The sequence below is a fragment of the Marmota marmota genome, unplaced genomic scaffold (assembly GCF_001458135.2).
Source record: "Marmota marmota marmota unplaced genomic scaffold, marMar, whole genome shotgun sequence".
Lineage (NCBI taxonomy): Eukaryota > Metazoa > Chordata > Mammalia > Rodentia > Sciuridae > Marmota > Marmota marmota.
Window position 1 is genome coordinate 12,778,513 of NW_025999913.1, and position 13,179 is coordinate 12,791,691.

A 13,179-nucleotide genomic window follows, 5' to 3' on the forward strand; every position below is an offset into this window, starting at 1 on the left:
GAAGAGCCCCGCGGGGAGATCGAGGACCGTGGAGGAGGGGAGGGACAGAGTGGCGCTTGTCCCGGTGGTCGGTGCTAGGAGTGAGGGGCTCCGCGCGGCGGTGCACGGCGCCCGGCCGTTTTGAGCTGCGCTGCCCCCGTCGCTCCCCGCTGAACAGAAACTTTGCGCGCGGTGGAGCTGGAGGAGGGAGGGCCGGAGCCTGGCTCGTCCAGTACCGAGAGGACCCGACTTGATGTTGTGTCGGGGAGCCAGCGGGGCAGGAGTGTAATGACTGCTGGATTTGGGACGCTGGGGGCCTGGCGGGAGGGGCCGTAGACCCGCACAATTGCCTTCCCCTCCTGGAGGCCAGTGGATAAAGCGCGCTGTTGCTTTGTAAAAATGCGTTGTGTCTTCTGGCGTTTGGGCTGGTATAGGGAGGGGACGCCCCAAGAGGTCTGAGGCTCTTCCCCTCTAGTCACACCCCCACCTTTTTAATTGTAAAGGTAGGTTCTTTTTTAAAAAACAGAGAGAGATAATCCTGTGGCTCTTGGACAACTGAAACAGCACATTAAGCTTCCTGGAGATTTAAATGTGCAAATTCAGCTGCCGGAGAGCTGGGAGCCCCGAGTGTAGGACAATAGCTATTGTCGTTGGGGAGGGAGTATTTGCCGGTGGTTGGTAGCCTGGGGCAGATGCGAGGTTGTACTTTTTTTTTTTTTTTTTTAAAGCGATCGGTGCCTCTGAGGTCCGGTGGGACCTGGGGGCACACAGGGGTGATATCATTGGGGGAGAGGGCAGCGCGGGGCGGGGGGAATCTAAGAGGAGTTATAAGAATTCAGGCTTCCAAATCTCTGCTAGGCCCGGCTAGCACCCTCAGGACTTAGTGGAAGTGGAAGGTTCCTTCCTTCTTTGCTTCCTTCCTTTTTAAACGGAAGATCCAGGAGCACTGTCCAGCTTTACCCCCACCCCACCCCCAAAGAAAAAGTTGAGTGTCAGTTTATTGTGAGTGACTTCTCCGCTGTGATTCTTGGTTTCTTCAGGGGTTAATTTAGAGCTTTGTATGTATGTCTGTATGTGTGTGTGTGTTGCTAAGGTCACCATGGCTGACCGGGCTGCTGCCGAAAGGGCCTGCAAAGATCCCAACCCCATCATTGACGGCAGGAAGGCCAATGTGAATCTGGCATACTTGGGAGCAAAACCAAGGATCATGCAACCAGGTAAGAAATGTCTACCTCCCCTTCCCTGGCATACCCCTCCCCCCCCACCACTTAGGGGCAGAATGTACCCTGATCCAAAAAAACATCAGCTTCTGAGAGAATCTGTAGATGTGTTTGGTAAACTTGAACTGTGACTGGTTACTCTACCAAGGCATTAAAGATAAATGACAGTTTTGCTCCTTTTAGGATTTGAAATGTACTTGGGTGCAAAAAAGGATATCTTGGGGTCTAGGTAGTTTGGACAGACACAAGAGTTCATTTGATTCATCTCATTACTTTTTGGTATACATTTGTAGTCTGCACTCAATTTTCCAATTTTTAGCTAGCCACCTGTAGCTAAAAATGTGAGTCATGTGGATGATATGGGCCAAATTTGCCAACTGCAGCAAGCATGCTCCCTACTTAATGTTGTGTTTCCTTTTATCACCAGTTGCAGGGTGCTCAGAGCAGACAGCCTGCCATGAACATGACCTAGAGAAACATATGGGTGGGGGTGATATCTGGGTGGGTAAAGCTTTAATGCAAAATCTCAGAATACCTGTAATTAAAGAAAATAGGTTTCACCTACCCATGTTCCCGATTTTTTTAAATGACAGTCACTTAGAGATGAGAAATAGTTAGAGTTGTGTAGCTGTGAGTTGCCAAAGGGGTGCAATATTTTGTCTGTGTGGAAGTATGACCTTTTGGATTATTTACCACATTGTCCTTTGCAAGAGCACAAATCATTGAGAGTTGATTATTGAGCACATTAGTCATTTCCTTAGGCAAGCAACTTTGACTAAATCGCATACTCTTCACTCTTTTCTATCTGAAATTTGGGAAAGAGGTTGACACTTCCAACCATGTGGATTTAATAGAAAACTAGATTGTCAAGAAAGTGAGAATAAGTGCAAATATCCATGGGTGTTTAAAAATATGTACTTGTCCAATATATTGTGTGTATGAACTCTTCAGAAAAGGAATGGGGAGTTTGTTTCTATGAATTTTTATTACTATAAACTGTAAAGCCCATAATCTTCCAAAGCACATCCAAAGAATTCCAGAATGTCCTGTATTGCAAAGACTTTTTGTCAACTGTCATTCAGAACTACAAGAATACTGTTAAATGTACTTCATTGTCAAATCCTGTTGTTCTTGGTTTTACTTGATAAGCATTTCCCCCTGGTTTAAATGTCTAAGGTCTTATTCAGTGTCTGTCAACTAAACTTTGCAGATTAAAGGGAAAAAAATTTTCCATTTTTAGTCTTTATTTTGGATCAGTGACCACATTGATAAAACCAACTTTTAAAAAACATACATGTATATATACTCCTCTTTAAAGTGTTATCCTTTTTAATCAAAAGTTGTGGTTGCGTTTTTTGTATGGTGATAGTAAATGCCCAGTCATGCACGAATAGAGAATGTGTTGTGTTTTGTTGCTAGGTTTTGCCTTTGGTGTGCAGCAGCTCCATCCAGCCCTCATACAGAGACCTTTCGGGTAAGTCCATTCATCAAGCCCTCTGAAGTTTCAATATGGCTGTCATTTGATCACCTGCCTTTTTATGATAAGCAGAAAAGTTCAACAGGTCACAAAATGTTCCTGGTTCTCCATATTTACATATGTTTGTGTATTTTTAATGGTGATGCTATAAATATTTTTAGATGAGTCAAGTTATCTGACCAAGTATGCAGACTCCAAACCAGACAAATGTTAAGCTTATGATTTTAGCAAAACAAAAAGTACCAGGTATGACTTGTGCACAAGACGATTGTGTCCCGTCACCGTGACTGCTGTTCAACTTGACTCAATTTTATTTATCTCTTTCTAACCTGACAGGGCTCGTATACAGTTAAGCTAACTGATGAGAAGGATACGATGATAAGAGGTGGAATAGTTCTGTTTGGAATTAAACTCTGTAACCAGTAGACTCAGACACACAAGCTCAGATGGTGATTAACGATGCATGGATGTTGGTGTTGTTGTTTTTATTTTTCACAATAGTCAATAGCCCTCCGTGTGCTTTATTTTATTTATTACAGTAATGAAGTGGTGTTGATAGCTAAACTGTGTGCTTTTTACTTAATTGAAAAGAGCTGTAGTGAAAGTGTTTTCTTCTCCTCTGGGAAGGGGCTCTTTGCGGTTTGGTTTTGGTGGTGGTGTTGAGGGTTTGACTTCTCACTTTGCCATGAGAAGCAAAGGGCTTTTTTTTTTTTTTTTTTCCTCCCTGCTTTAAGCTCTAGCCTGTGACTTCCATTTAACCGTCTTTTTGTAGTGAGTGCTAAATTGTGTGATTTCTCTCTGTAAGATTACAAATTCATTGCTTGCATGTCCTAAGTTTCTGTTCTATGGGAAGTTTTCTGGGAACGGGCTTCTTTCCTTTGCTGCGTATATCTACTTGTAGGCTTTCTAGTTTAAAGTTTCAACAACTCTCATCAGATTTCATTAACACTAGCCAGTTTGGGCAGTTTCTTAAATTTTTGTTTTTTAATTTCTGTTTTGAGTAGCATAGCACTAACCTCCATCCTTCAGACCTAACAGGTGGACAGCCTGCTCATTTGTGTTGTTTCTGGGTTCTGTCATTACCAGCTTTCCTGTCCTGAGGTCCCCAAGTCACTTCCACTTAGACATGATCTTGTGGGAGGTCACCGCTTAAATTTATCCTGGACACTGGAGTCTGAACTATATTCTACCTGGTCAATATTTCTGTAATTCCAATGCCACAAATTTAAACTTCTTTTTAAATAATCTAGTTGTTCAAAAAGCATTTTATCCTAGCACTAATTTCTTCTTTAGCTTAGGACCTCAACACCTACATATGTAACCTGGAAGGATAGAATCTGTCTGTACAGATAGATGTCTGCCTTCTATATCTCTGAAAATAGGCAAAATAATAATAATAATAATAATAGTAATTTGACTGAGAGTCAAGTTATATTTTCCATGAACACCTTATTACCTTCCCTTTAACATATTAGAGGTTCACTTTTATTGCCAACTCCAACATTTTTTTGTTTGTTGGTTTAGCTATAGAAGAGTCTTTTGTCCACTCTGATTAGAAAGGGCCCTCATATATGCAATAGCTATGTATCAAATCCATCTAAGCCAACTTGGATATTGATAACAAATTGTGGGTCTGATCATCTCCATGGGTTTTCATTGATCTAGACTATTTAAATTGGGATTAGAAAGAGAAATATATGTCTGAAGAAGTGGTGGTGAGCCTAGAAATGATCTTAAAACAGTTCTGAAACCAAATCCATCAACAAGTATTAGTGTATCTTTATGTTTTCACTGTGCAAAGTGAATAAAAATTGTGCACTATTTGGGAAGAAAGAGAGCACACACCAATCAATAACTACAGATTGCTCAATGACTTGGTATTGTTTCAAATACAGGAAGAATTCATAGTAGCAAGAAAATAAGAAATGAGTTGGATGCTCTGGACAGATCAGTGTGGGGAACATGCTTGCATTAGACTCACACCAAAGCCATGTCCTGGATGGGTTAAACGAAAACTGATTGGGTCTGACGGCTGTACCTCTCTAGTCCTTGAGGATGGAGACAGCATAAATGAAAGTCCAGTACATGGAGACCAAACTGTGTGGAAGGTCCTGAGAGCCAGGATCGCACGTTTGGCCTGGTCACAGTAGTCGTCACAGATCCTTAAGGAAGAAAGTAACACCAGGGATATGAGAACCACCAGGGTAAAACGTGTTATGGACATTTTAAACCAAGCATGTTTTGATAGTGACCTTTTGTTTTTCATCTCTTCTAGTATGAACTGTCTTTATAAAGGATGGTGATTATCACTATGTGCATAAATTGTTTGAACTTGAATTCTTATTAGACATAGATAGCGTTCCAGGTGGGCCAAGTGAACTTTCTCTTTCTTTTTTAAGGGGTTCTCAGCACCACTCTAATTCTGAGTCTGTACCCAACAAATCACACCTGGTCATCTTAAATTCTATCTGAATGCCACCTGTTCTTATTTTAGGCCTGGAAAGATGCTTGAGAATTTTTTTTTAATTTTACTTAACTTGTTTGAAATTCTAGTGACTTTTTTTTTTAATGTGATCCTTACACGACCCCCAGGTGACTCTGGGTCTTTAAAGACAAAACATTACCCTGAAGGAGTTTCTACATCTACATGGTCAGATGTAGAGAAACTGAGGGATTTGCTGGACAATAGCTTACAAATAGCTTGTGTTTGAGAGAAGCATTTTCTTGTAGAAACCTTGGAGGAAACTGCTGATCTGGAATAGAAACTTCTGGGCTAGTTTAGATCCGGTGGAACATACACTGCAGTATTTACTCAGTACACATTTAACAGCTAAGGTTTTTGTTTTTTGTACCAGGAATTGAACTCAGGGGCACTCGACCACCAAGCCACATCCCCAGCCCTATTTTGTATTTTATTTAGATACAGGGTCTCAATGATTTGCTTAGCGCCTGGCTTTTGCTGAGCCTGGCTTTGAACTCAGGATCCTCCCTTCTCAGCCTCCCAAGCCACTAGGGCGGGCATCATCATGCCCCAGCTTAAGTGCTAAGTTATATGCAAGGCATAGTACCCTGTTCTAGGTATTCATCCCGTCCACAATGTGGGGCAGGATAGACTGTAACTACGGTTGACCAAGCATCCACTACCTGCATGGGGACAGATAAAGGATTTACATAAATTACATCATTTAATTCTCACAATAAGTATTTGTCAAAGGCACTGTTAATATTATTTTCTATGAGCAAAAAACCCTAAGATGCTGAGAGTTTAATTGACTTTCCCCTGATCACAGGTCTGGTAAATGTTGGAGTCTGATTCTAGATTCAGGGTCATGGTCTGCCTGACTTCAGAAGCTGTGTTCTTCTCTTAGTGTCAAGTTATAGCCAAAAAAGACACAATTCCCTTCTCATGATGTAGTAAGATAGCTGTCCACGTGGCTTCAGATGAGTGAGAGTGGTCAGATCTTGGGACTCAGGAGGTGTTCATGAAGGAAGTCCAGGGGGGCCTGGATGTTAAAGGGTGATGAGGCTAGGGAACTGTTTTACTGCTTAGCTGCTATGCTCGTCATTATAGGCCCTTCCCATAGAGTTTTATTTAATGAGCAGCAATTCAGGGTTGAAAATGTTAGTCCATTTCCCATGCGAAAAGGCTGAGACTAGAAGGTAAAGCAGATTTCCAAAGCCTCCTACTGAGCGAGCGCTAGAGCTAGGGTGGATGGGACCTGGTTTACCAAAGTAGCTGTGAAGTGCGGTGGACATCCCAGGTGAGGGATGAAGACATGAGCAAAGAACCCTGTGCATATGCAGGAACCATGAAGGAGTCCAGCTGACCTGCGCTCAAGGAAAGGCAGAAATGCCAATAAGGTATTTTGGACCCAGATACATAAAAGGCCTAAAATGGCAAGGCTTAAAAAAATGTGCACTTAGGTCTGACGCTAGGGGCTGTGAATTCCTTAGAGCTAGTGAGCGAGATGGAGTCTTGATCAGCAGTTTGTGCAGTAAATTGGAAAAGGAAGCCAGGATGCTGCCCCAAAGTCGGAGAGAGACATCAGAGGGACCCAAAGAGATGGGGAGAAAAAGGAAAGGTAAATTTTCTTTGAAAATTGCCCAAAGTATCTGCTTTGCTCTCGTGCTGTTGAAACTGCCCAGTGTGTACATTCAGGGATTAACTGACAGAAAGTCCACTGATAATAAATATAGCAGGAGCATCAGGCACAGTGCACATGTCTGAAATCCCAGCCAACTTGGGAGGCTGAGGCAGGAGGATTCCCAGTTCAAGACTAGCCTCAGCAATTTAGCAAGGCCCTAAGCAACTTGGCAAGACTGTCTCAAAATAAAAAAAAAGATATAAAAAGGGCTGGGAATGTAGCTCAATGGTAAAACACCCCCTGCATTCAATCCTCAGGAAAGGAAGGAAGAAATGTGGTAGGAGGGAGATTTGCAAATGGTCTCAGTGAGTTCTGTAGGCTATTAAAAGAACTCGTAACGCAGGGATTGCAGCAGAAATGCCACTGTACCCCATGGTGCTATTCTGCCTTCCTCGGGAACTGAAATGTGGCAGGTTCTCCACAGTCTCCTGGGTTCTCCTCTTCCTTAAACCTTCCAGGGCTCCACGATTCCATTTGCCCTCCAGACGTCCTGCTCACCTTTGCCAGACTTCATGTAGAAGTCTGATCTTCCTGCAAAAGTTGTAACTCTCATTGGGTGGCTTTATCAAATCAGAACTGTTTCTTAATAAAATGTTAATGCAGAGACAAGAGTACTGTAAGCCCTCTTCCTGTGTTTCAGTGTGTTCTTCAAACACACACACACACACATACACACACACGTTTTTACTTATTTCTGAGACAGGAACCTAGTAACCACTGTGTTGTGCTGGGAACTTCAGGAATACAAAGGGTGCATGCCTGGGTATCAGTGAGGTCTGTGCTGGCTGGCCTTTGCAGCTGATAGATGTTTTACTTTAGCCTTATAAAGACATTTTACCCGCTGGAAACCCTGTCGCATGACAGGATCAAAAATAGCCCGGCTGCAGCCACTGCTGTCCATCACCACGTGTAAACTGGCATTGAGAGGAGGCTCTCTTAGCCGCGTCTGCACATTGTGGACGTGGCGGCTCCAGGGACAGTGTTCCATAAAGCCACACCTGTTGCCCTGAGTGAGCCAGTCACCTGATCTGCAGCACAGTCCCATGTGTGTGCATGACCCGCGCGCCCAGTTTCGGACCAGCAGTTAGAACATCTCTCAGTGTCCTCAGAAACACCGATGATGTCGTTTCCCTGGGCACTAGGAAAGATCCACAACTCTAGTAAAATTGACCATATTTTTATCACGGGGGTCAAAGTTCACTACCATCTGTGATGAATTCATCCTTTCCATGGCTGTTTGTTAATGAGGGCTTTCACTACCCCTCTGAAAAGGCAAAGCAAAGTCTGTGTTTTTGAAAAATCCAATTATGAAATTTTGTTTAGAGTCTTGAAAGTTTTGAAGATTGCTCATACAAGAAGATTGTGTTTATACTTCTTGTAAGTTGGGCTTGTTGATACCGGGTAGCATTCTAGTGTCATGTTTTAGGGTTTTGCTGGAGATTGTTTTAAAGAAAGATGAAATAAATTGTATTTGAGGTAGTATTTTACAAATGGTCTGTAATCAATCTCAAAAGAGAGCTGAGAGGCATTGGATTTTTTAAAATACCACTTATGATTTATTTTTCAAATTAACTTTTGAGTAATGTCACTAGAGTCTGTTTTGTATGTTATCTGTGAATGTAAACTTTTAAGAGTAACTTGACTTTGTTTCACTTTTTGAACTTTTTCAGGATAATACTATATAATTGATTTTTGCAAAATATTGACTAATAGGGCAGATGTAAAACGGACATACTAATATATCTCTTTCTATTGAGTTGGAGGACAAAATAGGACTTAGCTGATGTACAGAGTAAACGTTCCTTATAGCATCCATATTTTAAGTTTCTATTAATGTTAGAAATATTTAGCTGAATTTCCCTTCCTTTTCCCTCACCCTCCTCATTTCCCCAAAACCCCTTCTGTCTGTCTTGCATAGAGATAAACAAGCTGGCTGACCCTCAGTTGCCTGATAGCCAAACAGGTTTGATTGACCGTTGTGTCCTTATGGATTTTATGGAAAAATTAAAGAAAGAAAAACAGAAAGAAAGAAAGTGTGCCGCACATCTCCTTGGGAATCACTGCCATGAATGTTAATAGCATTTTTGTAGCTTCCCACAACAGCCTCTTGTGAGAGTGAGCTGCACTACGTTCGTTTGAGATGTGTGATTCTGCTGTGTTTACCACACTTGTGAACTTTTAAACTCCTTTTTTTTTTATTTTGTCGCCTGCTTTTTTTTTTAATTATCATTTTTAATAAGGGTGACTGAGGTTGCAGAGAGATTAATGTGTGCCGAGTCTGCATAGCAATTTCAAGTAGGGTTGCCATGATAATAAACAAACCCACTTTGTTGAAATTCAGTTTTGAAAAACTGGCCATCACCGGTTACCTTTTTAAGTCTTACATTCGTAGCTATGAACTTTCCTATTTGCTAACCGTTTTGTTTTGTTTTGTTGGCTTTTGTATTTGTTTTTGTTTTTGTTTTTTGTATGCACCCTTTACAAAATTATCTTTAAAAACCTTAATCAATCAAGCCTTTGTTAAATCTCATATGCAGCACAGTCTTTATGAACCTTGATTTGGTCTCCCAACTTTGGTGAATCCATGCTACTTAAGTAATCATAAGTGAAAATTCTAGCAGGGAGGGTCATGCCCCATGACTTTGGCTCCTGCCGGAGTACTTTGGATGGACCGCTGAAAGTAGATATTATGGCAACCCTATACTCATAATAACCACTAAATTTGAGTTTGTCTCATTTCTGATCAATGAATGCAACAGGTGGGAGGCGACGGCTGCCTGACTTTGTTTCCTATTTCTCTACAGGATTCCTGCCCACTATGTCTACCCGCAGGCTTTTGTGCAGCCTGGAGTGGTCATTCCTCACGTGCAGCCCACGGCCGCTGCAGCCTCCACCACGCCCTACATTGATTACACTGGAGCTGCGTATGCACAATACTCCGCTGCAGCTGCTGCGGCTGCCGCGGCCGCCGCCTACGACCAGTACCCTTATGCAGCCTCTCCAGCTGCTGCAGGATACGTTACCGCGGGGGGCTACGGCTATGCAGTCCAGCAGCCCATCACCGCTGCGGCCCCTGGGACAGCTGCGGCCGCCGCTGCCGCTGCTGCAGCCGCTGCAGCCTTTGGCCAGTATCAGCCTCAGCAGCTGCAGACAGACCGAATGCAGTAAACCAGCCATCTGATCAAAGTTGAATTGTTTTCTCTTTCCCTCCCAATTTTCCAATTTTTAGTAGCTATTAAGAGAGTTAACATTGACTTAACAGCTTTAAAAAAAAAAAAAGCGATGCTATTGTGAAGCAGAGTTATTATTATTATTATTTTTTTTTATAAACTCCAGGTAGTGTTCTAGATAAGAAAGAGGTGAGAATGAGGGGCGTGGGCGCAGTTTTGGAAATCAATCCCAAAGAGCCTGAGTCACTGAAGGCTACCACGAGAGGACGGCAGGCACACCGATGGAACTTCACTTTTGTAAGGGGATTTTTATTTTTGCTCTTTTTATAGTATCAGGGAAGCAAACTGCCTTTTACAAGTTAGAAAAATGCTATTTGAATCTAGTTGAACCAGGGAATACAGAGTGAGCAATATGTAGCTTGAAATGCATTTAAAAGCAGATTTTTTTTTTTAAACCCAACAAAACGGGAAAGCACTGATTGTCGTTTTTAGCGGTCACTATTGGCCTATAGGACTTTTCTGAGGAAGAAGGTGGTGTTTATTCTATCTCAAAAATGGGCATCGAACAATCAATCCAGGAGCGTGGCAGTGGGCACGGTGGTAGACAGGCATCAGAGCTCCTCCCTCATCTGTCTGGTAGATGAGTGGGACCGTGTGGCAAGTGATGTAGACTTACTGGGCGCAGTCGCTGTACAATCAGTCACCCACGGTTCTGGAAGGAACACATCACTTGTGCTTGTTTGATGAGCTTGTCACATCCTAATCCCTCTCCCCCATCCTGTTTCAATTTTGGGAAACTTGTATCTGCTGGTGTCAGCAACTCTGATCCCTAAACAGGATCAGACTTTTACTACTACAGCCTTCTCTTTCTATTTATCCTGTCGACTCGAGGCTTAGGAATAGAGGCAGGCCAAGTTTGCAGACGCTAAACCCTTAAGAGCTGTCTTAAGGACATTTATTCCCCCCCCCCCTTTTAAATAATTTTACACTTTTTAGTATCTATTTCAGAGTCCTATTTAAAACTATTTATTAGTGAATACAGTTACCTGAGACAACAAGGTTATTGAGATTACAATTCTTCAACGGTTAATGATAATGTGGTTTATACTGTGCCTTAATAGTAATGCTATTTAAGATATTTATTTTTAAGTTTTACTATGCTGCACTCTAAAGAAAGGAACTTTAGATGTGACACTGTAAAATTATGTATTCATCTCATGGCATAAATTATTTAGTAGGTCTAGATGTAGCATATTAAATATTAACCTATTCAACTGAAGATGTTGACTTGGATTTATTTAAATTCATATGTGCACTGTATAAGAGAGTACTCTTACATTAACACATCTTAGTTTATTTTAGTCGAGATTTTTTTTTAAACAAGCTACATTGCTAGTTCCATGCTTTCTTCTCTGATTTTTGCTCGTGTAGATCTCATTTATCAGTAATTCGTTCCTTTAACACTATTCTTATGTAGTTTATGTAGTTTTTAAATGCTGCTTTACGTTTTTCTTCTGAAACCGCAATACTTGCAATTTTTATTCTTAAACTAAATTGAATACTATTTTACACTGTATTGGATTTTTATACTTGAACAATTTCATACAAGGGAAGACAGGTTAGCATTTTTATGGACTTTCTCCATTATCACTGGATTTACTTTTAAGTATCCCCGTACTAGACAGTGTTACGTGATGTAGACATGACTCTCCTGTGCAAATTATTTATTCATTGTGTATATTGCTTTATAACATTTCAGATCTTCTAATCTATTCACTTGTATTAAATATAATTTTTAAAAACTTCTGTTGCAGTGATCGTTTCTAATTCTGTAGTAAAGGCGACGATTTCTCCTTTTAACTAGTATTAATAGCCATGATTCACATGAAATTCTTTCAGCAAGCATAAAACTTTCCCAACCGCCTCTTTTTTTGTACCTTTAAAGTTCACCAGTTGTCTACCTCATCCTTGGCAAGTGATAAGGGCATCCTCCAGGAGTGAACCCTAAAGGACTCTTGGTATCCCTCAGAATTGTTTGGATGAAGTTGGGTAGAAAGGAGTGGGTTATGGCAGGGACCCATCCGAAGCCAGGATTTGGAACCATATCCCACCATTTTCTACCAATGTGAGTGGAGCAAACTGCTCTCTGATCTCCATTTTTTCCTGAGGTTTTTTATGGGTTTCTCATGTCTCATCATTGGGACAAAGATACCAGTCTCTCATAATTATTTAAATATTAAATAAAATACACCAACTACTTGCCACAGAGCCACATATGTGGTAAGTGAATATGTAATAGCCATTGTTGTGAAGCCCTACCATGACAGCTGACCAAAAGAAAGGAGTCGGTTTACGATTTTTAAAATCTCTGTCCACAAAGGTATGGTAATATCTAATGAGGTGTGTTAGCACATCAAGTGAGAGACGTCACATCCATCGCCATGAAGCATATGTACTCTATTAATTATAGAATGGGTTGCTGATCTCTTTGTCCTAATGTTTCCAAATCCATGATCGATCTTTTCTTGAACTCCATTAGTTTCAATAACTTTGAGCAACAGAAAACAGTGATAACAACAGACTTTCTACTTCATAATTACCACCCCATTTATAGACATCACAGGAGCAGATTTTAATTGCCTATAATTTTCCAAGGAAAAATAGATACCAGGGAATGGTATTATTGCACTCCAATATGTTATTTACGATCAGTAAAATAATTTCTAAGCTATTGAATTCAGTCAGTGCACCAATGACTATATTCCAAAAGACATGATTTACTTTTAAATTTTTCAGGTTTATGAAAGGTCACTTTTCGTCTGCAATAAGCCATCTGTTGCAGAACTTGAGATGAAGTGGTATTTGATTTATTGATCAAAAATAGGTCAGACAGTTCTGGAGAAAGCTTGTCAAAAATAGCCGTATTCAAGAATGTTAAAAGTCCACCCTCCTCTGGACTTACCTTTCTTGGATGTGTCTCCTGACATGTAGTAATAGCGGCAAGATTGTCACTTTTAATGCTAAGGCATGCATTTCTAAAAAGAAACAGATTTTAACAGGTGATCCCGAGAACTGAGGAGCCATGACTTAAGAGTCATCATTTGTCTAGCAGGCGACCGGTACTTGAGTAGGAGTCGTGTGTCTTGGGATCCAAAGTGCTGGCTGAGTCCTGTTTTCTTTACTTCCTA

The 13,179-nt window shown here is 41.2% G+C and overlaps 1 protein-coding gene across 2 annotated transcripts; it reads left to right on the forward strand.

Annotated features, from left to right (window-relative positions):
* Positions 1-53: 53 nt before the first annotated feature.
* Rbm24 (RNA binding motif protein 24) lies at positions 54-11,797 on the forward strand. 2 transcript variants are annotated; one of them, XM_048799829.1, is made up of 4 exons: positions 54-482; positions 1,073-1,196; positions 2,619-2,673; positions 9,626-11,797. In XM_048799829.1, exons 2-4 carry the CDS (start codon positions 1,079-1,081, stop codon positions 9,987-9,989), a joined length of 537 nt encoding a protein of 178 aa, XP_048655786.1. In that variant the 5' UTR covers positions 54-482; positions 1,073-1,078; the 3' UTR covers positions 9,990-11,797. The 2 variants fall into 2 exon arrangements, with proteins under 2 accessions (XP_048655786.1, XP_015349536.1); XM_015494050.2 differs by lacking the exon at positions 54-482 and having other exon boundaries at positions 789-1,196.
* The last annotated feature ends 1,382 nt before the right edge of the window (positions 11,798-13,179 follow it).

Coding starts and splice junctions, on each gene's coding strand:
- Rbm24 (XM_015494050.2), top strand. CDS start 1,040: ATGTATGTCTGTATGTGTGTGTGTGTTGCTAAGGTCACCATGGCTGAC. Junction 1,197..2,618: donor ACCAAGGATCATGCAACCAG/GTAAGAAATGTC, acceptor TTTTGTTGCTAG/GTTTTGCCTTTGGTGTGCAG. Junction 2,674..9,625: donor CTCATACAGAGACCTTTCGG/GTAAGTCCATTC, acceptor ATTTCTCTACAG/GATTCCTGCCCACTATGTCT.